Consider the following 27612-nt stretch of genomic DNA (forward strand, 5'->3'; position numbering starts at 1 on the left):
GTATACAGATAATAGTAAACGCTCATCAATCGCTTTGGCTTGGAGTGAAGTCTTATTTATAAAGGTTTATTCATCCAACGGGCGAAACAATGGAAGCACACCTCAAGCCACCTAGAGTAAGTAATCATATGTGGGTTAAGTTATTGTTATTGTTGTACCTGTTGTGGCTGTTGCTTGCGCTTAATATTAAATGTTTGCCATAGACGATCATCATTATTCCAAGTGCACAATATGTACATACATCAATTTGTATACATTCGTATATAGTTTTTGTATTCAATATGCCTGTGTAGTATACACATACATAAATATGTTTGTATACACAAAGACCAATTAATCATGTACTCTAATTTCTATATGCAATACATCATTGAACCAAATTTTAGGTGGAATTCGACATTAGCATTGAAAATACTTGTAGTTTGATGGCTTCATTGTTGAAGTGGCTGCCTCAGCTTCAGTTTTAGCCACTTGCCATGGGTATTGATGCCTTCTGGGCCTACGGAAAGCAACGGCACTTGCTCCCGCTCATTGCTCATTGCCAGAAGAAGGTCAAGTTAAGTCTGAAACAATGTACATTGAAAACAATAGCACAAACTTACTTAATTAATTTTATTGTCATTTCAGAACATGTGCCGAGCATCCAAAAATATATACTAATGGTAGTATATATAGCCATATTGATCAACAACAAAGAGTAAGAAGACAACACGAAGAGCAGAAAAGAAGCAGAAAAATATATTATCTGCCAACCTCACTACATCACAGTGGCGACATAATTACCTAATATACACTTACATAATTAAATACTATTTTTAATACTGCACTTCACAAACTACAAAGCGATAGATGGCGCCAGTTAATCTTACCATGTTTTGTGTTTTCTGTTCGATAGTAATTATGTAGAATACGTTTAATTTCAAATAATTAACTCAAAATTAAGTTTCAATTTTACATAAATTTATTTCAAAATATACTTAATCTGAATATAAAATTCGTGTTTTTGGATCATATATATATACTACTACTACTACTAGTACTATACAACTATACAAGATATGAATATGGAAATTTTACACAATATAAAAAAGAGCATAAGAATATTTCTACATCATTAACTCAAAGATCGTTGTTTTTTTAGATATGACAGTCGTGCAGAAAATGAGCAATATGTATGTAATACATTTTACATTTTTACATTTTGAATACATACATTTTAATGACAGGGCTGTTTTGTTGTTACTACGCTATATTAATAACAATGTGAGAGTGATTGTTATGGATTTTATTGTTTTTCTGTTGACCCAAGAGGGTGTCTAATTTTATATAGCGTAGCAAACTTTATGACAAAAGCCAAATAATAATAATAACATTAATAATTTGTTCATCCTCGAGCGTAGACTAATATTGTTTTTAAAAATATTGTTCATTTTTATTATTTTTAGCCATTGTCTCGCATTGTGAAGTTCGTGTCTTAAGTCTTTCGTTTGGGGCATATTTTCTATTAGATAGCCGCAAAACAAAAATAAAACTACAACAATTAACAAAGTGTGCGGCGTTTGTTTATTTGTTTACTTAGCTGATTTACTTAACGTTATATTGTTGTTTTTTTATTTTTGTTCACTTTTCATTGAATGACCTTTAATAGATCGTGTTATACATTGTGCCAAGGGGCATAACGAGTGGAAGCTGAAGCTGAAGCTGCGGCTGAAGATGCAACACAATTGAACTTCAACTTTGATGGCGGTTGTAAGTGCAATAAATGTTACCAAAAGGTGATAATCTTGGCTTATTCAATGCTCTTGATATTGCCCATCCGCCTGCCTGCCTGTCTGTCTCTCTGTCTCTGTGTCTGTTTGTCAGTCGCTCTCAGATCCAAGCGCAATCGTCACTTAAGGTCAATGATATGGCAAGCTGACCGCTCAGCCGGATGACGCCGATGGATGCCTGTTGTGATCATCATTCAACTGAGTTGACCTTGCAGCATTGTTGGCTTTGACAAATTTGTAGCAACAACTGAACACTACGAGTAGAAAAATTGCCACTTAATGTCGCTCGCGATGTGACCGGATGTGCGGCTCAGAAACTCAACTTGGTGTCGAACTTGGACTTGCAACTACCAAAGGCAAAGGCGAAGGTGTTTACACAGTTATCTCAACGTTTATTTGACTTTTGACTTGACTCAAATGCGAGTACTCGTAATGCAGCCCAGACAATTGGACGCACCTCATGGCATATGAGTATTCATACATTCAAACACTCGTCATACGTTATTCATTTAAATGGCCATTGTCGATTGACGTTTGTTGGTGGCGTATACGCAATATTTGACACTATGCTAACTGCTAACTATTTACTAACTGTTATCAGTGATGTATGACTTGAGTCTGTAGTTAAAGCCAACTCGCAATCTGCTTGTGTACTTTCCATTTTTCATGCTTATGACCAGCTTTGCCTGCGGCTTTGTGTCGCTTCAAATAATTTATAATCAGCGTGTGAATCTCAATTTAATGTTGTTGTTGTTTTTGTTGTTGTTGTTGGGCTGCTTCAATGAGACCTTGCGAAATTCATGAAAAGATACTTGTACAAGAGCTGTGCGGCAACTTTAAGCTATCAACATGAATTATGCCGAATTGCACCAATTTAGCAATTAAACATATGTTGCCCCATTGAGACAGAGCGAGAAAGAGGCAGAACAAATGAGCTAACATAAATGGCAACCCACAATTGTTATTTTTGTTTTTCTTTTATTGTTATGGCCTTCAATAGAATCACACGCCTTTACCTTTGCCTCCCCCGTGAGCGTAACAAGAACAACCAGAAAAAGAGAGCGAGAGCGAGAACAAGAGCGATAGATGATGTCGATGACACACCTCGTCGGCATGTTATAATACTTGGGAGTAACATTCTGTTTCACTCCATGACACATGCACACATGCTCATCTCGTAATTGTTAGATGTCTGTTGTTGTTGCTGGTTTAGGCCCCACACCTTCTCTTGATTTCCATTGAACCCGTTGACATCGCCGCTAATTGCCAAAAGATGCGCCAACCAACAAGTTCAGAGCAAATTCGTGATGTGTAAGAACCAAAATCTGGCATTCACAAAAAGTTCTTAAATACTACAAATAACCAAATGTTCATTCTGCAAATGCTATTTAAATGCAAGTATATGGAAATATATTCACATTAGCCAACGAAGCAATAATTGAAAGAATTCGCGACTCTGAATTAAGCATAGATAGAAAACGATTTAAGCTAACAAGTTAGATATATAGATAGATGGATAATTTAACATGTAGATATTTGTGCACTAACAGCTTTGAGTTTAAGATACATACACAGATATCTGTGAGGTGCACAAGTAATTCTTAATTTTTAAATACACTAAGAGGTATTAACAGATTTAAGATATTAAATAATCAAAAAAAATGTTTAAGATACATAAGTAACATAAGTTTAAAAGAAGCTTTCAAATCATTGGCACACTAATGTAACTGTGAAATACAAATGCTATACTTACATAATATCTTTAAATTGTGAATAAATTAAATGTCCCCATCATTTAAATATAAAATTCTATAAAAATTATACAATATGTATATTTATAAATAAATCTTTAATTAGAGGCTTAGTTCCGAATAATAAGATTGCAAATCTATTGCAAATACTCTGCACAACGAAATCGTCACATGTCGCGAGTTGACCTTAAAATGGATTTTTTGGGATCGTGTGCCAAATGGAAATAAAGTAACTAAAATGCTACTGCTGCTGATAATGATAATGATAATGATAATGACGATAATGATGGTAATGATGAAGATTTTGATGGTGGGGCAAGTGGTGCAAGTCATTGCTCACCCAATTTCAAAAGATATTAACTCACACCAGAGTACCCGGAGTGCGCACATACTTATACTCATATCTAACTATCGTATCTACATACGTTGGCATATGTTGGCATCCAACGCCTTTTCAGTTCCAAACAAATCCGCGCTAAGACAATTCAAGCCTTGTGGCATTCAGTTAACGGTTCAAATTTCACTAATAAACAACAAGAGTCGAAGCAGTTCGATTTCGGTTTCAATTGGGATTTTGATTGCCACAGCGAAGGTCGAGCTGTAAATTCAATTCAAATATGAATTACATTTACATTTGTTTACCACAGCTAATTGTTAACGAATTGAAGATGGACCCACATATTACAATTACATATTACAATGAATGTTATTGGATTGCTTTGTTTGGCATTTCATGTTGCTTCTGAATGATGATATATGAGTTTTGTTTACATAAGAGGCGATGCAACAGATAGAAGGACGCATCTCTGACCCTTTTGGGTAAAGGTCTCTACTTATTCTAGGTCATCATAATTTGTCGAGTCACCATAGCGACTTGAAGCTGTCAGCTGTAATTATGTGCTCAACATTATAACACAATTTATTCCTGTTCCTCCTTTCAAAATACTATGGGAATGACGAAATTTAAAGAACAGAGAGAAAAATAAGAAAAAAAAGAAAAAAAAGAAAAAAAAGAAGAAAAGTTAGTAATTACAGGGTAGCTATTAGTCGAATAGCCTTAAATAGTGCACTGCCTTTTTTGTATTTGTATAAGCATAAAGCAGCAAGCGTTGTGTATATAATTATTTTATTATATATTATTGAATATATTCTGTGCATAGCTTTTACTTCTAAGATAGATTTGTTCTATTTCTATTTGTTTTGTTCTAACATTTTAAAGGAAATTGTACACAAAAGTTAAAAAAAATTTCAAATATGAATAGCAAAGAGAACGGTCATGGCATGAATTGCAATCAGAGTTATCAGGATGAAAATTGCAGCAACTGTTCCGGAGATTCCCATGGGAGTGCACGGCTGGATATGGAATCAAATGTGGAGGAAGAGCAGCCGATACGTGTCCGTGATATGATAAATCTCTATAATTTTGCCCAACAAAAGAATCAGGAATTGGCGCAGGCCAAATCCGTATACTTTGGCTCAAATTTAAAGGGTACACAAATGGACATAAATGAGATGGAGACAGTACAGCAGGAGCAGGAATGTTGTGACGGCATTTACCTCAAAGTACCAGCCATTGATAGTCAGCCCGGTGGCAGGTGAGATACAATTTTTATCATTTAAAAAAATTAATTAGTTTAACTCAATTTCTTGCCATTAAGTAGCCATCTGTATAATGGTAAGCCGGGCAACTTTCGCTTAACTACGTCAGATGATCAAACATCAATGCATCAATCGCTACAAGGAGACGGTGCGGGCGGTGAATCGATTGAGAAATCATATCAAAGTAAGACCACCATAAGACGCACCGAACAAGGTAATATTTATTAAATAATACCAAGTCTGCTCTAACACTAGAAAAAATAGAATAACTCAATTTTTTTTTTAATTTCGAACTAAATTTTAAAAGATATACAAATTTCACGAAAACACATAATATTGTTCAATTGAGCTAGCTCGATTTGTAACCAATTTGGTTTCTTTCACAGGCGTACGCATTATAATCGACATCTTTTTCGATAAACAAGATAGCGATATTGATATCATAGGCAGCCGTGTGGAGACAGATATACCAGAGAGTCGCATATTGGCAGATTTCCAGAAACATTCGTTGCGCTCACAGCAAATTAACCAATCACCCAATGTTTAATGTTTAATAGTTTTTCATTTCAATTTTGTTTTCATCCTGCTCATGAAGAACGCCACAAAATTTCATGTTACGTATACTCAACGTTAGACATTTGTTTGTTACAAAAAACATAAATATACGCGTTCATCATTGAATTTTAGATTTACCGTTTTTCGTTTAATTTTTTGGTGTTTTCTGGTTGGTTTTTTTTTTTTGTTTTCGCTAGATATTTAACTTCCTGCCCAGCCGCAGCCCGTCACGACTAAGAAAACAAAAACAAAAACATGAAAAGAAAAGAAAAGAAAAACCAAAATAATAAACGCTGCATTGAAAGCGGCAGCAGTCATATGAATATGAGCCTAGAAATTCAATGAGGCAACACGCCAATGCAGCCCAAAGAGATCCCCAAAGCAGCCCCAGTGGATGCATACTCGTACCCCTAGGCAAATGCCTATAGTTGTAGCATTGGGTTACCATTGCAGTTCTTTCTCGGTTTTTCAGCACGACAAAGGGCTTTGAAAGGCGGCAAAACAAGTAAATAAACGGCATGAATTGAAAATGGAAATCTCCGCTTACAAAATCCACTGAAATCTGAAATCTGAAGACGATGCCGACGACGATGCCGACGACGACGACGACGCCAACGCTCAAGATGATGACTGTATGGAACACTCGTAGTTGAAGTGTCAGTTAGACTTTCGTAATCCGCTGCCTAATCTAACTTAGATCTCCATCGTGTTGTTGCTACTCTTCTCGATCGCTCTATTTAGCCAACTGTTTGGCGATCCAATAAATTAGCCAAATAAACACACAGCATTTTGGTGAAGGGTTCAACCTAAACGGTGGCATACCCGACGCTAATAACCCCAATCCCCCAAACTGCTGTGTACATTGCAAATGGAAATCAAATTGTAGCTGCAATGTTAACGCTTTGTTGACTGCCCAACTCTGGCTACGTGTATAACGCTAACTGTGGCTCTAACTGTGCTGCCCACTCGGCAAAAAACTCAGACGAACTTTGCAGCCGCTTTGCCTTCGGCTATTAACGAAGATGTCTAATATACAGTGGTTACAGTTTATATATACACTGTTCAAACTTATAAATTTATTTAAGAAGATTAAATTCTTTTTTTTTCAAATAATATTATAAAATATTGCAATTCGAATTTCGCAAAACGCCGTTTTATTGCACTATAAAATTGTCCTAGCTATATTGTCTAAAAATTTCAGCCTTCTAGGTCTTATGGTTTGGGCTATGCAATGATCAGTGAGTACCTACTCAGGTCAAAGAATTTTACATATATAGTTATAGGTATAGGTTTATTTATTTTAAACATTTATTAACATCTATGAAAATATGATACATTTAAAATTAGTCATTAGTTATATTAAATTTATCATTGTAATTATTTCAGTTCTTATGGATAATATATTAGAATAATGTAGACGTTATCGAATTCTGTATAACTTAATTAAGTAAATTAGGATGGCTGTAACTTTCACAAACAATTTACCTAAATAAAGTATATAGTTAAAAAAAAATATTATAATAAAATAATACATAAGTATTTATTAAAAGATGATTTTTATGTGAATATCTGAAATAAAGTTTTACTAAAAATAGATTTTAAAAAAGATTTTTAACTAATAATAGAAAATTGACACTCATGCGTAAATAATTTTTATTTAAATAACACTACTTATTTTAAATAATGAATTATTGATTATTTTAGCAGAAATATATAAATGGCTTATGAAAAGAAAAAAGATTTTTATTTAAATTACAAAATATTCTAATACAGATACAGCAAACTATGCCCCACTGTGCACTGATGATGACGACGTTTGCTTGGCGCTTCTTTTGTGCTGCGTCTAGCGGGCGGACTTCGCTAGCGGCCTAATGTGAATTTTAAGCCAAGTTGAGTGCATTCGCAGGCATCAGTTCTGTTTGAGACGTCGTTCGATGCGGTTGCCGTAACGGCAAAAAAAAAAACACAAACAAAATAAAAAAGATACAACGATTGAGATACAAAAAGTAAAGCGCGCGTCGTTTGAAGTGCAAGAACCGAAAGCTCCGTGTGGCATCGATAGGCATTAAGTGTTAATGGCATACCGTAATAAATATATAATTTATGCCAATTGAATCTTTCGATCTTTGAATCTTAAACATCAACAGCATCGACATCGTGATTGAAACCAATTTGGCGCGTGTGCTCTTGACTTTGTTTCGAATTCGAATTCGATTTCTGTTTCAAATTCTATATCGAGTTGACATTTGATCTTTTGGGAAAGATCAGCGCGCGAACAACGCGTTCGATGTGTAATAGAACTAACAAGAGATAACATATGGAATATTATTCGTAGCCCCACCTACTCAACAGTACAAATTTAATTTGCTTTTTAGCATCAAGTCGAAGGTAAAGCCATAAAAAAGCCAATCTGATTGCCTCAACGAGTTGCTATCTTAATAACTTCCTCTCGACAATTAGGTATAAAAAAAATGCCAACTATGGATGGGCTAAAGTCGTAATCAACCTGTAATGCCAGCTAATTGGTACAGTAATTGTTATTGTTGTTGCAACAACAGCAGCTATTTTGGCTGCATCTTCGGGCTTTAGTTCGTAAAATGCTCTTTCTGTGGAAATTTGCTAGCAAAAATGTCAAATAGGCTTTGCAGTTTGGTTTGCTGCCAGGCACAAAAAAGCTCCATAACAACCACAACAACAACAACAACCACAAAACGACGGCAATAAAAAACAAAACCAGCATCACGAGCTGAGGATAAAGTTGCAACAAATATTTGTTGCAAGTTGCCGTTGTTGTCAGAAAGGTCAAGACAGGGAAATACCACACCGAATCACGGGACCTCAATTATTCGAGCTATTGCTGTGGATGCCACATTCAAATGTTGCACGCATTAAAATCTTGATCTTGTAACGAGATTAAAAGCGAAACCGCCAAAGCGATATTCAAATTCAATAACCAAACTATTTCATTAATCCTATTGTTTATAAAGTGATTCAATTAAAAAAAACTGATGAATTTTAAATATATATTTCGTTACGGCAATGATCACTCAAGGAAAGCCAGTCAAAACTAGAAGATACTCTTTTATCAAACGATATCTCTATTGAGTATCTTCATAGATGAAAAAATATCTATTTATATTTAATATGAAATATCAAAGTTGCTTCTTTATACGCATGCTACCCATTTCAAGTGTCCAGCTTGCAGGGTATGGATATGTAGTTCAGAGTTCAACTTGACTTATTTGGAAAGCTTGGAAAGCAGCAACAACTGCATTTTGGTTGCACGACAAACAAAAGTCTCATCTATACGTGTGTGTGGTTGTGTTGTTGCAAGGTTGCAAAATTGAATTGTAGGTGGAGGTCGAGGCAGAGGCAACGGCAGCGGCAGAGCGTCAAATGCGTTGCTAATTCTGCCAGCCATAAAATAGCAACAATTTATGCCGTCTGCTGTCAGACAAACGATTGTAATTGTAATTGTTTTTGTTTTCGTTAACATTTTTGTTGTTGGTAAATTACAATTAATTACGAACTTGGCTAAAAATCGAAAATTGTTTTCACCATGAAGCTCATCAACCATTGTTAAACGATTTTTGTGGAAAGTAAATCGAATTACGCAAAAGATTGACAACAATTCAACCATAATTGGGATTCGCTTTCCAGCAATTATACAACTCCCAACTACTTACATTATTTATTTAACACTTTCAGTAATAATTAACGCCAGCAAAGCGACAATTGATTCGGAAGCTGTCAAAAGTATAAAGAGGAAAAGAGAAGAAACGTCAACGAAAATGAAAGATTTTCGACTTTTGGGTCTCGCATTATTCTGCTTCACGCTATTTTTGGACTGTGAGGTAAGTTTTGGATTCAAAGACCCAGAGGCATACTTATATATGACTAGATACACCAACCAAGTGAACCTATAAGTTATGCATAAGCTCGAGATGATGTTGTTCGAGCACGTGAGCATTGAAATGCAAATTGCAAATTAATTTCTATTGAAATTATATAAAGACTTAAACATTGTATTTATTTGTTTTGCGCACAATGTAAGTGTCTATTAGCGTGCCAGAGATTGCAGTAATTAATTGTTTAAATAATAGACAAAATACTTACATACCAATGATTCCATTTGTATAGATAAATTCCTTTTGTCGCTTCTTGGCTCTTGTTTATAAATCGAATCTAGGTAAAAGTGAGAATTGCTGAGCATCAGCACATAAATCAGTTAAAGTCGTAAATAGTCATCATTAAGCACTCGTTAATATTTGATTTGTTTACAATCAAATAACACGCTTTAAGTGGCACATTAAATCTTGAGATTAATTTCACACATTAGCTATTACATTATTTAATCATCACATTAAAAGTCAATTACAATAACTTAATTTTTGACTGTTTTCGCTGTTTAATCAAAATTTTCAGCTAAAAGCTTATTTAGATTTGAAGTGTATTATCTTGGCATTAATTGAGAGACCAGCTTCAACATTTCCATAGTAATAGACAAATCTGAAAGATCTGATAACTTATTAGCGACTGCGCACATAATTTTATTTAGCATATTTCGTGATTGAATTATTCTCTGTAATTTCTTTGAGTAATATATTCATTAGTTGAAAGTGTTATCTACATAAATAAATTTATAACTATCTGCTCAGAAGAATTTATATTGCTGTAATTTCTACTTATATCAAAAAATACATATCTTAATAAAGTACTTTCTTGATATAATCCTAAATAAATACTCTAAGAGTAAACATTTAGTAGTCACTCAGCTGAATGCTGGAATTCTATAATTATACAATGAATTTTAAATAATATTATAAAGGGCATATTTATATTTCTATTTCGTTACTTTTATGTTATCTCTGCTCTCTGTTAAAAATTCCTTATTTCTAAATACATATCTATGTATGAGCTTTTATGTTAATTACTTCCATTTGATCATACGTTCCGCAATGTGTGTCTGCCACATTAAACTGTCCGGTTAAATGCTGTTTATAATTTTGCAAAAATGCCCTCCGCTGTGGCAACTGGACATACCTATAGCATCTCAACTTTGACAGCGTTTTTCATCTTCTTCTTCTACTTGAAAATCTTCTTCTGTTTCTCTTGCTTTATCTTAGTTTGGCGTCACTTCCCAAGTGCTTTTGAGCAACGGCGGAAAATGTTGTAATTTTGCGCTCTTTACGCTTTGTTTCATTTTTAATTTATTCTATGGTTGTCTATGTGAGTGCACCTACTACCATTCATTCATTCACACACATGCCATAGCTAGAGCTACAGCAACAACAACAACAACAACAACTACAACAACAATATTAGCAAAGGTCTTCAAGCATATTAAAACAAAGACGCAGTCGCTGACGTTGACCAAGTGACCTTTTTACTGACACTTTTGCACCAACAACAACGGTAGAGAAAAAAAAATGGGTTGAAAAAAAGTTTGCTTTCAAACAAGAAATTAAAATAAAAACCGAAATGAAGATGAAGTTGAAGTTAAAGTTAAATTTATGAAGTTGGGTAATAGGCCATTCGCCTCGGCTAAGATTGAAAATAGCGTTAAAACGTCCCGTCAAATTGCAAATTGTTAAACAACAAAATGAAATACTATTAACTATAAAAATTACCTACAAGTATTCACAGCAAGAGATCAAATTACATTCATTATCAAGTATACGCCAAGTTACCCATTAGCAACAACATTTTTGGAATGTCAAATTGCTTGAACTTTCTGCACAGCTCCCACTAACCGCTTAAACAGCTTCCAGAGTGAGTTCTCTGATTTACCAGATGCCTATGCTCATAAACAATGTCTATGCCCTTTTATGGCAAATGCAAATCAATTTAAAGCCCACAGACTCTCTCAAATGAATGCTAATCACATTGCCTTAAATGTACAGTGGAAAACGCTGCCAAATAAGCTGCAACGTAAAAGTGTTGAGAACTATCGAATTGACAAATAAAGAGTGGTCCAGTAAATGAATGAACGACTATAAGATATGCTGTAGAAAGTTTAAATTTCTAAATTTGTTGTTAATATGTAAAATTAGCAACAGTAGTAAAAATATTAATATTACTAATAGAAGTAGTGGCTAAAAAATATAATAATATGTGAATTATCACTTGAAGTAGTAGTAGTAAAATTAGTAAAAGTAGTAGCTCCGAAAAAATTGATAAAAGTACTTGGACTTACTACTTTACTATATGTGTAATATAATATACCCATTTAATCAACAATTTACAGAGTATGAGAACCGCAAAAATTACTACATATTTAATATGCAAACGGTCGTAATCTGGGGCACAATAAGTTTCAAAACATAAGATGTCATCATTTGAGAATCTACTCTAAGAAGTATTTGTTAGGCATTTACATATCTTACGAATTTTATTTAATTTATAAAGAATTAAAAGTTAGCTTATGAATTTGAAGGGTTTATCACAAAGAAAAATACCAAAAAAAAAAAGTGAAGACAAGTTTTATGCAGCAAAAAGCATCGGTTGTCCAGCAAATGAATTTTTGTATAGTTTTTGTTTTTTTTTTTTTTTGTAATATTATATAAGTTTTGCCAAGTTGTAGGGCGAGCATTGGTTGATGTGTGTTTTGTTATATTGTTTTTGAGTGCTTGGGAAAATATTTTTCCATTTTTCACGGACTCTGCTTGAGGCACGGAAGCTTCACACGTCGCACAAGACCCAGTGGCAGATTTCGATAAGTCATTGGGCTATAATTTGCGACTGCCAGCGACAACATCTGAACACTTTTTCTATATAATTAAAGAAAAGACAAAAAATAGATATATACAAACATACGTGTATATAAATATGTGCACGAGTACAACAGATCTCAAGATGTACACTGTACACAAAATTGACATTTCACACAACAGCAGCAGGTCGCATTGAGCGTCTGTCAGTGTTGCAAGCAGCCGTGGCAGCATGTGCCAAGTTATGACATCACTACAACTCATCACTTGGTGGACCACAGCCGGAGGCAACAACGAGTACCCGCTCGAGTACTCATACGAGAGATATTTATCAGCTACGGGTATCATTTGTTTAGATGCGCTAATAGCTTTTCCGCTTGGGAAAGCGCCAAAAGGCATTCTCCTAAAAGGGAATGTAGTAACAGAAATGCAAAAGGAACGCACTGCATCAACTTAGTTACATTTTTATCTGAATAGATCTTCTTATGTACATATTGTCTCTGTTTGTAGAAGAAAAGGATTCAGTCGAGCAACCTCAACAAAAATCATAGAACATTTTCAATTGTCTAATCAGCATAAGGCTCATATTCAAAGTTCTATTTAGCTATTGTATTTTAATATATAGTATATTAGATCTACTTAGTTATAGTATTCAATTCAATTATACACCGACTTCACATACACACACTCAGAAAAAAGCAGTTAGATTCGTTCTACAAAAAAGAAATCTTAAACTATTCCTGCATATTTAGCCGTTAAACATAACAAAATAAGAACAAAATTCTAAAATCAAGAACTGTGTACCCTAATATATTTGACAGGATACTTTCTATGGTCAGCCTTCACTTACTAATGATAATGATTTATGAAAACGATAATTTAATAATTTTATTTTGTTGTAAAATGCTCATTTGGTGTTTTTATTTTAAGATGTTTTTGTACTCAGTTATAGAGATTTAATGACTTGAATTAAGTATGAAATATACTTAAATCTAATACAAAATGTTGTCAAACTTATACTAATTTTACTAAAAATCAGTCTAAAATTAAGTATTTTGGAAGTATGTCAAGACCATATAATTATTAAAACAATCCTGAGCCATACTTGACTTATCTGGACACTCTTGATATCAAGAATTTACAGAAGTTCTTAAATTTAGAATTTCGTTCTTAAATCAAGAATTTTCGGGCTCGGCAGCCTTTTGACACCGGAAATTCTTGATTCAAGTACGAAAGTTCTTGATTTTTCTCTCAGTGCATTTGCAGAGGCAAATAATTAATTTTTGCATAGAACTTTTATGTGGGAAATGGGAATTTGATGATGTACATCAACTTAATTAATACCCTACACCCACGTTGCAATGTCCCTCCAGGGTCAAAATGTCAATACGGTATCGAGTGGATTACGTCCGATGCAGAAGACTTCCTTCTCTTGCGCTGGACGACCCGCTGGCTACTATGCGGATGTGGAAACAGGATGTCAGGTGAGTTTCCTTGGGTCAGTTGGTTTCTCTCTTATACTCATTCACTCGTATCGCCTAGGTCTATCATATGTGCGATGGCCTGGGCAGACAGTTCAGTTATACCTGTCCCAATACGACGCTGTTCCAGCAGCGCATGCTCATCTGCGATCATTGGTATATGGTCAACTGCTCCAAGGCTGAGAGTAACTATGCTGCCAATCTGCTAATTGGTAAGACATATCTATAATGTATTTGGCTATGAATTTACATATATTGTTTGTTACCTATAGGTCAACGGGACAAACCTTTTGTGAATGATGAGGAGAACAATTTACGCACTCCGCGTCCAGATCTACTCGATCGTCCTTATGCGCCAGACTATGCCGGCGAGTCCTTTAGAAGCCAATACAAGGTAAGTGTATAATCAATCAATCAATCATATAAACTTTACCCTCTTTCGCCTCATTGACAGCAACTGACGCCCAGTCAAAATCAAATTCGTGATGATAGCTCGAAGGGATCTGTCAAATTGGATGCACAGCTGGCGCAAAATGGTCAAACCCGTTGGCGGATTCCGCCACCAAGTCGCACCATATTGCCACCAGCCTATGAGCCACAGATTGAGTTGAGCAGTAGCACCACGGCCAGGCCAAGACCGAGCATCAGCACCACCAGCAGCACCACGCGCAGACCGAGCTCAACTGTACCACCAGTTACGAAACGCACGGAGGCACTGCATCAGCGCAAGTCAACGGTGTTTGTCTCGGATCTGGACACAGATGATCTGGGCACCAGTCACAGCACGAGATATAATACCTCGGCAGACTTCAACTCGATAGAGCTGGCTACAAGAAATGGCAAGAGGAACAGCACCACCAAGCTGGTACAGTTCGTAAAGGCGCCATCGAAAATCTATGAGCCGCCATTTGTGTATCCCATTTACAATCAGGATGAAGTGCAGCCGGCAACAGAAACATTACGCACTTCTTCGGCGGCACCGTTCAGCACCTCCTCGAGTCAGATTCGGTATACATCGGGAGCCACTGCAGCCAGCACCACCGCACGACCCGTCAGCCGACCCACAACATTTGCTGGACAACCCTTCTCCTTTTCCTTTAGCACGCAATCCACAACAATGAGTCCCACATCCAATAGCTATCGGCCAGCTGTGACAGAGAATCGCACTCCAACTCCAGCGCAGAGCTTCCGTCTGGCCACGCCCACATCGACAGTGGCGCCAAGAGTAGTTGCCCAAAAGGCAGAGTTGCCGTTCAATGACCTATTGCCGCCATTTGTGGAGTTTGTGCCACATGACATTGCCACCACGCAGGGTCCACCGATTTACTATGAATGGAAGGTGCCCGCCAATGGCCTGGAGCCACCAAAACTGGATCCGCCCATTGGTGTCGATGGTCGCGAGTACCCAGAGACCACTGGCGACTATGGCAACAAAGGCAACAAGGGCGGCAAGCAGGAGATCTTCAACAGCAAGCTGAATGACATTGCCAGTCAGAGTTTGGTTACCAAACGTCTGCCCAGTTCCCGTTCCATTAAGGCCAATGAGCTGCCAGTGGCTGCCACCGAGAAGGCGCAACGTCGCTCGGATGTGGTCACCAGCTCCAGTTCCAGTTCCAGCTCGAGTTCCACATCGACAGACATAACACAGCTGCGCAAGCAACTGTTGATACCGGAATATGCATTTCCATTGGAGCAAATCGGACGCACTGGCTATGCTCCCGGCTCAAGTGCCGCCGGAGATTTGTACAATTCATTTCAGCTAAAGATTCCAGAGCGTCGCAGTAGCAGCAGCACCAGCAGCAGCAGCAGCAGCAGCACTAGCAGCAGTAGCAGCAACATGAGGATCTCTGCTAATGGTAGATGGTTTGGCGAGAATCCCAAGTGCCCCGAGTGCCATCCATCGTTTGTGCTACCCGGCACCTGCGAGCCCTGCCTGCGTAGATAGATTTAAGTCTAAGTTCCATTACAACAGCAACTACTCCTAGTATTAGACGACATCCTAAAGCTCCGCTCACACGACATCATCAATAGACACTCATCGCATAAGACTAACGTCTATTTTTATTTTTCGACCAATTTAAACAATTTCCGACAAAAGTGTGAGCATGGCTTTAACAACCCCCACTTCTTCCCGCCCTCAACACAGAGGGATGGTGCATTTTTCATGCATTTAAATGTTAATTTTATTGTATATTCACAGTAAAAATAATGCGCATTAAATAGTGTGTAAAATTAACGTATTTTTTAACAATTATGAAAATTGATCCACAATTGCCTACGTTTAAGGTGGTAAGTATGCATCTATAAAATGGATCTATAAGTTATTATTAACTGTTGATAACAATATTCAATATTCAATATTAGCTGCAAATTGCAAAGCTCTCCTTCGTCTTCTTGCCTAAAACGGCAGACTAACTATAACTTCTTAAATGTACATATATAAATGTATGTTTAGAGATGGGCCTAACACGAATTTGAGTATTTGTTTTAAAAGCTTGAACACTGAACTATTTAGTAGGCTTATATAAAATATACATTTGCTTCTGTATTTCATTGTGACAATATTGCCTGATAATTGCTTCAATCAACTTATTAGCGATTCTTTTTTAAATGTGACTGTACAACACTCATTACAATATTCTTTGTGATTTAGTACGTTTGTAACTGTTCAACACTGCCCTTCAGTGTGACTCAATTCACTTTGCCCATCTCTAAATTGTTTAGTGTTTAACAGATTCAAATTTAACATGTGCAACATTGTTAAGTGCACTTTAAGGCACATTTAGTGGGCACAATCGATGTGCATTTTCAATTCCATATAGTAGTACATATATGATTGCTTGCTGGAACATTTCTCGTTCCTCAAAATCTCAATTCTCTCTACGCTTAGGTACAAAGGAAAACAACTGAAAAAAAACTAATGATTTATGCACGCCTATTTCATGTGTAGATTCACAAATTAAAAGCATATACATAAATCTCTGGGGAGAACATACACAAAACTCGGTAAGAAACTTTTGACTAGCACTTTAGCGCCTTCGACATCTGAGGCGCACTTTATGGTTCATAAAAATAGACACTGGGTGTCCAGGGTTGTTGGGCACCAACCCTCATCTCCGGATGGGCATTGATCATAGCATTATTACAGTTGCCTCTGTCCTCTCCGGGAAACTCCTGTCCGATTGCCTGTGCTCGCAGTATAATTTGATGACGCTTTGTCACATCCACATTGCTTACAACGCCAGCCTCATGACGATGGCTATAAAAACGATTTGTCAGGTGTCCATCTACATAGATCTGCCAAGGAATTAAAAGTGTTAATACAACATTTAAAGAGGATCTTTAAATTGTGCTTACCTCATAGCCACCAACTCCGCTGCAGTCTTGCAACTCCCAACGAACGTAGAGAGCTCGACATCCCAGACTTGAGACATCAGTTATGGTTACCGGGAAGCTTTCCCCCGGCGCATTACCCATATAAGGCGATGGTTTCGGAGCCTGTTTAACGACAGCTAGAATATCTTAAAGCAATGAACTGAACTTCCTATTTACCTTTGGATTTATTTGATTTTTCTTCATCACATGCTCCATGGCTTGCAAATCGAATACAACGGAATCAATAAAGTATTTCTACAAGAAGAAGATGAAATGTTTTAGTGAAGGATCTCATTTCCCCAATTTTCACTTCATATTTACCATTTCAGCAACGGGATCGTACATCGCAGAATCCAAAGTCTTGGTTACGGTCTTACATTGATTGTCACAGACAAGAGCACGGCAATGACAGCAAAGGCAGGGTTGATTTGGGGCTGAACGATCACCGCGATCACCTTCGGCATCGCCATCGTAGTCCTCCTCCTGTTGGTCCTCGTCACATAGTTCACACATCCTTCGTAGCAAATATTCGCATAATAAACGCTCTCGATCCGTAAGTGGACTCAGCGGATCATTAGGATCCAGCTCGCATAATTGGCATGAATCTGCGGTACTCTTTGGGCCTTGTGATGTTGCCTCGGGACACGGTTCATTAATACACGCCAGTGCTGAGCCGACCTGTGGTATTGGCTGATATTCCTCGTTGGATGCATCAGGTTCTCCGGCGAATTGAAGCGATGCTTTAGGCTCTGATGATGCTTTTGGTTCTGAACTAGTTAGAGATGGTGCCTTAGGCTCTGAACCAGCCAGAGAGGGTGCCTTAGGTTCTGAAATAGTCAGTGATGGAACTTTACGGTCGGAACCAGCCAGTGATGATGCTTTACGTTGAGAACCGCCCAGTGACGATTTACGCTCTGAACTGACCAATGATGGGGCTCTATGCTCTAAACTGAGCCTCTGCGATGCTTCCGGCTCGTCATCAGCCATTGATGCTTCAGGTCTTTCACTGAGCTGACCTTCAGATGCACCATCTGGTGAAGAATTTTTACCATCGGAATTCTCTTTAAGGCTACCAGGAGACTCCACAGTAGATGGTGTAACAGAGCCGCCTTTGGGTGTCAGAAATCTAGCATCCACATCGGTGAAACAACTGCGAAACATCTGATCATCTCGAATTTCCGGCTCACTTTCGGATGGACTCTTGCGGTCTGGATCAAAATCCGGATCAATCTCAAAAGCGCCAATTTCCATCTCTGGAATCGATTTCTTTTTGCGTGGAAAGCATGTTTGGAGGTATTGTTCCATTCGATCTAAGCATTGCAGTCGACTGATATCCGCCTGGGTTTTATTCTGTTTTTTAACGGGTCTATCACCTCTTTCTACTGCCTCCATACAATCTTCGTATGATAATTTCGGTGGTTTTGATTCCTCTTCCTCTTGGCGCAACACCAACGTTAGCTCACGGATGATTTGCTGTGCCACATCGCTACGATTCACTAAGGGATCCCTATTGCTGGTCACCAAGTCTATCATATTGAATAAACGTTCCCTAGTACTGTTTTGGCTTCGAGCCGATACTCCGATCGATAGTTTATCGAAGGTATCTTTATCGACACACACAGTGGTATCGCAGGTCATGACGACGCCAACACTTTCAGGCTCCATGCTGAAGTCCCTCATAGACACATCGTATTTGGAGGTTTTGATATAACAAGAACACGGGGTTTGATCCGAGCGTGTTGATTTGTATTCATGGTCAGTTTCCTTATCGCAAGAACAACTCATTGCGCTTTTCATTGAGGGATTCTGGGTTTTGAAATCTTCACTAAACACTTTGGAGCAAACGCAGCTGCCTGATTTGGACTTCTTTGTCGCCTTCCCATCCTGATCGCGAGCTGAATCTTCGGCTGATTCATTACCTAATCGTTCAGCTTTCTCCATCAATGATGTTTCCGAAGATCCACAATCGCAGAATCCGTCCGCCTTCATAAAGACCACTTTTGTGCCTTGAGATGGTGTATAGCATGATTTGTAGTTCGGCCGCTCCTCTCCATCGTGATTGTCGGTACCTGCTGCTGAGACCAGGCAGGGATCCGCCACAGAAATGTCAAAATCCAGATTGCTTTCCTCGACCCTAGCAAATGGAGGTCCATCGTTTTTCTCGCGACTCGTTTCACCTAAGTCGGCCCTTTGCTCGGATGAACATAGGCAAGTTACCTTGGCCATAACCGAACGGGAACGGGAAGTGGTTTGCTCTGTGTTGGATGATTTATTGGCAGGATCGCTTGAGCCACACGAACAAGGCTTGTCGGATTTCACACTCATCCACGCAGTTGGAGTGTCCTTCATGGTTGTGGCATCCTTTTCCGTTTGTGTTAAATTGCTCGAACCAAAATTCTGGTCGGATGTCACAATGGCACGGGAACAGATCTGAGATTTGGATGTTCTGATGGGGATCTGATTGCTGGAATTACATGCGCAGCTTTTGTCCGATTTCACACTGTTCCAGGCAGTCACAGCTTGTGGATTACTCTCCATGTTGAGGAAACGTGTGTTGGTGGATGTTTCAATGGGAATCTGATTGCTGGTATTACAACCACAGCTCCTGCTTGATTTCACACTGCTCCAAGCAGTCACTGCCTGGGGATTACTCTCCGCATTGAGGAAACATGTGTTGGTCGATGGTTTACTCAGGGGATTTGGTTTGCTAGAATCACAAAAACAGGAATTGGTGGACTTTGCACTGTTCCAAGGAGTCACCGCCGTTGGATTACTCTCCACGGTGCGGAAGCATGTGTCATTGCTAATAGTGGGATCGCAAGCGTTGGAAAGATTGGACCGAGCACTTTGCCAGTTGGTGGCATCGTTGGAAATATCGGGACAAATTTGTCCCATTTCAATATCGATGGATGTTGGGCCGTGGACATAATCCCGTAGTGGACAATAAACGACAGTGACACAAGGAGCAGACCTGTTCCGTTCACCACAAGGCAAGGATTTGGAGCTCTGTGTAGGCTTCACATTGTTCTGACAAAAGCACTTGATTGATTTACTTTGGGCAGATTGCATTTGGGACTCCATGTCATTTGACAGATCCAGCGGTGGATAACCCGAGCGTGAACTCTGTGCTGACCTGAAATTATCGCAAGGTCTTAAGGATTTGCAGCTGCACTTGGTAAGCATGGACTCCATATGCAATGATTTACAACTCTTCTTTGGACAAAAGGTGGGCTTGGATGCATTGCTTGTATCCGACTCTAAACTATACCAGGCAGTGGAATCTTGGCTTGGTTGGGTGCTCTGCTTGGAGCAGGTCGACTGGAAGGCACTGGATGCTGCTTTATTGGGAGCGCAAATAGTGGGCATCGACTTGGAGGGACAAACGTTTAGGAAAGGAACGTCACATGTGCATTTATCTTTCTGGGATGGGGCAACTGTCGATGGAATTGTTGGATCCGATGGTCGACGACTGATGTTACGAGATGAGTTATTTTTGGAAGCTTCATGAACCTGAACTCCCATTCCGGGCACAAAATTGGTGGGATAACGAATGTTGCCCATTTCGTTGAGATCCTGCTTCAAATTTGTCTGCGATGGCGCGTCCTGTGTCTTGTTCTCTCCCCGCGATCGCATGTACTGATCATAGAGGAACGATGTGTCCGTCTGAGAGGGTTTATTTGGGATTGTCTCCGCCTCCTTTTTACTTTGATTATCCGTTTGAGATGATTTGACGCTTACATTGTTCGATTCCTGCTCAAAATCCGTACGATTTGGCCGCCATTTATCCTTTAAATAGGATTGATCTGTTTGCATTTTTTGGGAGCGAATTGGTATATTATCGGAATCATCGGTTTCGCCAATGGCTTTGGGAACTTGGCGCGGAGATGGTCGCTCGTCTTGCATGTAGATTAGAGCTGGGCAACCTGCAATGAAACGAGAAAAGAAAGCCCAGATTAATACCAGTTACAATCGATTAATATTGAAAAATAGACAAATTTTATTCTGGAAAAAAATCGATCACAAGCGGAATTTCGTCAATTTGGACATGAGAGACACTTGGAGCATTGGACAAGGAACAGAAACAGATAAATATTAACGCGGATTTGGTGGAACTGCTAGCTCCTTGATCTGGTCCAGCTGCACTTCAGGGCCGCGAGTCGCACTTGCAGAGGACCACATCTCACGATGGTATAACTCAAGATATTTGGCCTCAGCCTTCTCCCGACAAGGACAAAAATCAAAATACGAAGTCTGACTGCAAGTCTCTCGATCCTCGAACGTAGAGAAGATCGTGCCACGCTGCACGCAACGGCAGACCTTAACATTGACATGTTCCCGATTCTCCGAGAAGGAGCGACGCTTCCATGGACATTGACAGCAGCCACAGTTGCCGGGGCAAAAGACATTGCCATCCTCATCCATAATTGGACTAGGTGTAAATCGGCATGGTGAGCAACTAGAGAACTCTTTATGCTGTGGCAATGCCATAAAATAACGTCCAACTTCCGCAGGTACCATGGCTGAAGGCCTCGCAGTCTCAGAAACAGAGATAGATCTCTTGGCTGAATGCCTCGGAGAATCGCCCTCATAGAAAGATGTTTTTACTACAGGCGTCGGAGCCACTTCGTCGTCGGATTCTAATGAGCTTTCCACATCAGCCGACAGCTCCTCTTCAACCTTTGATTCTGAATCTGGCAATTGTTCTGGTTCCCATATGGTTTCTACTACGTTATCTAACTCGGATTCGATTTCTGACAATGGTGGATTTAGTCCCGGTACGGGTAGGGGCACTACCATTGGTTCTTGAGAGCGGCTTTCAAGAGTTGGAGTACAGGAGCCCACAAAGATATCATCTTGCGTTTCCGATTCGGTTTCATTTGATTTCGACTGAGGCTGAGATAGAACCCTACCTGGTTGAGAATATTGATTGCTCGGTTCACTGCATATGGGACGTGATGATGTGGATGCGGCGGATTTGGCGCCCAATTGTCCAGTGCTTGGATCGAATTCTAATGGCATTTTCATTGTCACCGGCCTGCCCTGAAAGCGGCAATTAGGGCCAGCATCCTTGGAGTCGGTAATCAGACGTGCGGTTATTTCAAGGGTTGCATTACATGATTTGCGGCAACCGCATTTCGATTGATCAAAATTCTTCAACATCATTTGGGTGCCTTGGGCAACACGCTCCAGGGCCGCTCGTAACGCCTCTGGATCATGACATGGTCCCTTTCCGCTGCTCGACTTGCCACTGGACGACTTGCAGCTATTGGCATCTCGCACCAAATCGCTGTCCCCAATGCTCATGCAATCGAAAAAGATATCCTCATCGCTGCGGTTCTCCTGGAAGTTTCGAACCATATGCAGCACCCGGGTGGAGCTGATCTTCTCCAGCTGCTGTTGCCGAATAGTGCGCAAGTGAATACAAGTATCTGGTTTAGTGCATTTCGCACACGCGGATCTTTCATTCGTATTCGGGTTGAATTTACTTCTGTCCTTGTCCATCGCTAAATGGACCAATTTATCCAAATGTCTTCTCAACTAATATCAAAATTTACATGAAATTTTTATTTTTGTGTTATTGTCTGCTCAAATTTATAAAACGAACTAAACTCATATCTTTTCCCATGTTGGCATCTCGTCAACAAAACATTCGCCTACTAATTATAACTTTCATATATTTTCATTTATTCAATTCGATAACAAATATCCAAATGGGGCTTCGATAGCGCAAAAGACTGTTATTTGTTATCGACTTGATGTTCTCAATTTTTTTTCGATAATAACCGATAATCCCGATTACAACGATATTAATAAAACCTTCTTATTTCATCTCATATTTCGATAATGAAAACGATAATAACTGAGACTTGAATAAGGAATATGTGCAATCGAAAAAATTGATTTGATTCGATAACGATAACTGAGACTTTATTAAAGAAATAACGATAACGCAACTGACCGTTGAGTGGTTATCGAAACTCCCTATCTTCCTCCACAAAGATGACTAGACTGCACATTGAGAATTCCATATTTCTATAACGATAACAGCCGTGTCTTCGATAACTCAAGCAACAAAACTCTATTGCCATCCGTCCACAATGATGTTTTGATGAATGCACGACCACAATTATTGTCTTCAAGTTCACAAAAACTCCGGCCAACGCACCTTCCGTCCGCTTTTGTGGACGCCATCATGTCGTTGGGTATGCCGACGCATGCCGCCAGGTCCCAGTCCAAGTCCAGGACGTTGTGCGACACCGTGTCCGAGTGTCGCGGAGACGACTCCAGGGTCTAGTGAGGGATCAGATTCCGGTGCGGGTTTAGCTACAGGTACGTTGCGTCTATCGCCAGATCCGGCACAATGGCAACAGCTGGCCAACGGTTTTGGTCCGGGCTGGAATATATTGAGATTGACCTGACCGCTGTACGGATTAAGCTCCATGGGCAGCTTTAATGTAACCGGATCGCCACGCAGCCGACACTGGCCACTTGGGGGATATGGACACGACTTATCCGTAAGCAGACGAGCGCTTATCTCCAATGTGGCTGGATAAAAGAACGATCGGGATACCTGCTGCTCTAAAGGCTCATAGCGATCGCATTTACCACCCACGCTACGAAGAAGCAATCGTGTCGTATTCGCAACACGTTCCAGAGTTCGACGTATCTCAACGGGATCGTCGAGGTTGGGCAACAACTGACGATCAGTATTGTAGCCGCCAGCAGCCCTGACGATCTGATCACAATTATTATTCTCAAGATCGAAATCGCTATCGTCGTCACTGTCATCATCGCTATGACAATCATAGAAAAAATCCTCAAGAAGATTCGCCATTATCTTGGACTTTTGATTCGTTGTTGAACTTTATTTACATACGCACACACAATTTAGGAAATAGTCGGAAAAAATGTAACACCAACTAGAAGATCTACAAAACTAACTGAACGAGACGAGCATCGCCAGCTGAGCTGGATAAATTCGATAAGGAATTAAAGTTCGAGCTGAAAAGAAAGCTATCATGTCATGCCTAATTCAGGCCCAGATTGAGTGGATTGGGTCGCTCCACGGGCAGGTAAATGGTGCAGTAGAATTCCGATTCGACCTTTTGGTTATGGAAATTGGTTAGACGCTCATTGATGCACTTCTCCAGCTGCTGCAGCAAGTGGGAATCGCTTGGCTTGAGTATAAATTTCAAGGCACGCACACAACCCAAGACACCGACGAATATATCATAGCTCTCGAGATGATTGGCCACATCGCGGGCACGCGTCTGATCCGTGCAGAGATCCTGCAGTAGCTCAATATGCTCACGGAACTCTTCGCTGCCCTCCCAGAGCTGCAGCACCCGGGATCTGAACATATCCACATCAAAGTTGGCGGCATCTGTGATCCTTGACTGGAGCAGCTCGAGAAATGCGCGAGTTCGTGCAGGCAGCAACAGTAAACGCTGCTCCACTCCCACATTCTCCGCCTGTATGCCGCAATCCTGAGTGATGCACTGCACCGTCTGCAGCTCCTCGTCCCGCATCTCTGGCGACACTTGCACCAGTTGGCAACGCGAGCTCACAGGCTCCGTTTGGGCCAATCCAATCAGCTGGGGCTGCTCCCATTCCGGCTCAACGATCCTCACGTATTGCGTCCTCGCCGTTAAAGCCGATTTATCCGAATGAGCCGTGTGTATCGATGGCATCGAATGGAAGCTGACAAAGGATTTGCTGCGCTGTCCCTGTAGCAAGATCGGACGACAGCTGGCGCCACAGACTCGCACCCGAGCACGAAAGATGCGACGATTGACAAAACGTTTGCACTGGCGACGTCTGCGGAGCTCCGCTTTCCCATTCAGCTGGAGTTTTTCCTTGGGTTTTATCTGCGTTTTAGTGCTTTCCGATTTCTCTCCATAAACCAAACGACGCAGTGTTGTAGGCACCTCACAAATCTGTTTTTTGAGCCGACTTCCAATGAAACTCATGCCTAGACCGAGACCAAGAGGAGCTGCATCCTGTGTGCTGTGGCTAAAGCCGCCGCTGACCCGATCTTTAGGAGCTTCTTCATCGGCGGGAGCTTCTTCAGTGGCGGGAGCTTCTTCAGTGGTGGCAGCTTCAGCAGCCGCCTCTTCAGTTAGTGATTCCTTCTTGGCCTCATCAGCTTCCTCCTTAGCTTCACCTTCCTCCTTCTTTTCCTCCTCCTTCTTTTCCTCCTCCTCCTTTTCCTCCTTCTCCTTTGGCGTTCCTGCTTCCTTTTCTTTTTTATCTCCCTCTTCCTCCCCTTGCTTAGCCCCCTGCTCTTTCTTAGCCTCCTCCTCTTTCTTACGCTTAGTCTCACACAGGGGAATGGGAACTGGCTCGGCACCCTCACATTCACATTGACTCACCTCGGGTTTCTGGGCACAGAGTATGGTATCCGCCAGTTGCTTCACACTACATGCTATGCTCTGGAAATCTCTGTGCGTGGGCAACTCACGTTCGCGACGCTGTAACAGAGAGATTGACTGATTGAACGACAGGATTGAGAATGAAAAGAAGGAAGTGAACCTACCTCTAAGTCACGCAGGGCACAGCCTAATCCCTGACTGGCCGCCTTTAGATCGTTGATCTCATCACGTTTGGCACGCTTTTCTGGGCTGTCGTAGAGCTCATCCGCTAGACTGTGTCCCTCGGGACAGGTGCCCAGCTGTTGCTCCATACGCTGTATCTGCTCATCCTTGGTGCGCAGCTCATCCTCCAGACAGCAAGCGTGCTCCTCGCAATCTTTCAGCTGTTTCTCCAACTCGGCTATTTTGGCCTCCAGAGTGCCGACTTCCTCCTTCAGCTCGCCATTGGTCACTTCAATGTGCATGAGCTCCTTCTTCAGATCATAGATCTGTTGGCGTAGGCAATCCGTCTCCGCCTTCAGCTGCTCCTCCATGCTCTGCTGAAGCTTCTTGGCGAAACTGAGATCATCCATTAGCGCCTGACTGCGTCGCTTCTCGTTCTCAAGCTCCTCGGTGACCGGTTGCAGTTGATCGAGTGCCTGACGTTCCTGTGCTGCCCGATTCTCCATTTCCTTTTCCAAGGCGCGATTCGTTTCGATGAGATCGCGATGCTCCTTGGTCAAACGAACTAGGCACGTCTTCAGTCCATGCTCCGTCTCCTCCAGTTGCTGGATCTTCTCGGCCGCAGCACGGGAATCATCCCGCAGGCAATCCTGCAGCTTGTTGATCTTTTGTTTCAGGCACACCTCTTTGGCACGATAGGCATCCTCTCGAGCTTTATACTCCCGCTCCAAGTCGACCCAATGCGAATCGGCCGTTTCCATGGCCTCATAATGTCGCGTATTCAATTCATGAAGCGAGGTGCGTAGATTTTTCACCTCCTCTTTCAGATAGTTGACCTCTCGCGATGTGCTTGGTCCTTGGGAAGCATTGTTGGACTTGTTTGGATTTTTCTTGCATGGATTACACTTACAGGCACCGGCTGATGTGCGATCTGCAGCCGGTGTCGACTGCTCATTGCCCATGGTACTTGAACTGGTTCTGGCCAAGGCCAGCAGGCGACAGATGAGCAACAAGGGCAAGGAACGACGCAGGTTTTCCAGCTGCTGTCGGGCAAGTTGTCGCTCCGCCTGCAGATGCTCCAACTGCGTTTCCGCCGCACACAGATCCTCTCGCAGGATTAGGCACTCGGCTCGACAATCCCGATACTTGGCGCCCAATGCGTCCTTGCCAAATTCCAATTCGACGTTCCGCTGACGCAGTATCTCCAGCTCCTCCTCGTTGCGCTGCAAATGGAGTCGTGTATCGTTTTCCGCCTCCTCAAACTCGCATTTGGCCTCTTCCAACTGAGCGTTCTGCTCCACGAGCAGCTCCACGCGTTCAATCAGATCCTTGACTTGTTTATTTAGTTGCAACTCGCGCTGCAGTCGTTCGGCCAAATGCTTTGCCTGCGTCTCGCCACTGCTCTCATAGACAAGCAGCTTCCCCTCCAGCTGTATCAATCGCTCCTGGTAATAGACCAGATGTGGGTGCGGCTCCACTCGATCCCTTTCCGTTTCCCGCTCCGATTCGCACTCGACAAAGACGCCGCTCTCACTGAGGCTGCTGCTCTGCCACGCAATGTTGCAAGAACGCTGCTTGTTGGGCGTTGAGGGGGCACTGGGCGTGGCACTGTTATTGTACGGCTGAACGGTGGCTACAATCCGACTACTGTTGTGTCTCACGCCTCTCTCCGACTTTGTCTGCAAGTTGAAAGGAAACCGCCAAATTAACACTTGAATTTATTTGTACCTTTTGTTTAGGTTTTTCTTTTGAACAACTAAACAAAAAGTTAAGTTTCCTTTTTTTAAATATGTAAATCTTATGGGAATCAATATCGTTTCTGTTTTTAAGATTGTTTG

At 40.7% G+C, this 27612-nt stretch overlaps 4 protein-coding genes across 8 annotated transcripts in view; 2 read left to right on the top strand and 2 right to left on the bottom strand.

The window, feature by feature from the left end:
- The first annotated feature begins 4668 nt into the window (after positions 1–4668).
- LOC117790526 lies at positions 4669–5808 on the top strand. Its single transcript, XM_034630002.1, has 3 exons — positions 4669–5115; positions 5182–5333; positions 5506–5808. Exons 1-3 carry the CDS (start codon positions 4775–4777, stop codon positions 5664–5666), a joined length of 654 nt encoding a protein of 217 aa, XP_034485893.1. The 5' UTR covers positions 4669–4774; the 3' UTR covers positions 5667–5808.
- Positions 5809–9420: 3612 nt separating this feature from the next.
- Positions 9421–16101, top strand: LOC117790005 (mucin-2). The gene is made up of 5 exons (XM_034629237.1): positions 9421–9528; positions 13758–13868; positions 13927–14077; positions 14138–14259; positions 14320–16101. The coding sequence occupies exons 1-5, from the start codon at positions 9466–9468 to the stop codon at positions 15808–15810; spliced, it is 1938 nt and encodes a 645-aa protein (XP_034485128.1). The 5' UTR covers positions 9421–9465; the 3' UTR covers positions 15811–16101.
- Positions 16102–16476: 375 nt separating this feature from the next.
- Positions 16477–27612, bottom strand: part of LOC117790003 (protein Daple-like) — a 28336-nt gene continuing 17200 nt past the window's right edge. The window contains exons 1-6 of one of the 5 annotated variants that reach the window (XM_034629233.1): positions 25613–25717; positions 19628–21163; positions 17562–19591; positions 17418–17495; positions 17223–17363; positions 16477–17162 (exon numbers count right to left, since the gene is read on the bottom strand). In XM_034629233.1, coding sequence (XP_034485124.1) covers positions 16923–17162; positions 17223–17363; positions 17418–17495; positions 17562–19591; positions 19628–21143 — 4005 coding nt within the window. In that variant the 5' untranslated portion in view covers positions 21144–21163; positions 25613–25717 and the 3' untranslated portion in view covers positions 16477–16922. Of the gene's footprint in view, positions 17163–17222; positions 17364–17417; positions 17496–17561; positions 19595–19626; positions 21164–22150; positions 22904–25612; positions 25718–25776; positions 27454–27612 lie in introns of those variants that run through there. The other 4 variants (XM_034629232.1, XM_034629235.1, XM_034629236.1 and 1 more) reach the window with 4 other exon arrangements.
- LOC117790007 lies at positions 23147–24272 on the bottom strand. Its single transcript, XM_034629240.1, has one exon. The coding sequence runs from the start codon at positions 24073–24075 to the stop codon at positions 23383–23385; it is 693 nt and encodes a 230-aa protein (XP_034485131.1). The 5' UTR covers positions 24076–24272; the 3' UTR covers positions 23147–23382.

The sequence above is a fragment of the Drosophila innubila genome (genome assembly GCF_004354385.1).
Source record: "Drosophila innubila isolate TH190305 chromosome 3R unlocalized genomic scaffold, UK_Dinn_1.0 2_E_3R, whole genome shotgun sequence".
Classification (NCBI taxonomy): Eukaryota; Metazoa; Arthropoda; class Insecta; order Diptera; family Drosophilidae; genus Drosophila; species Drosophila innubila.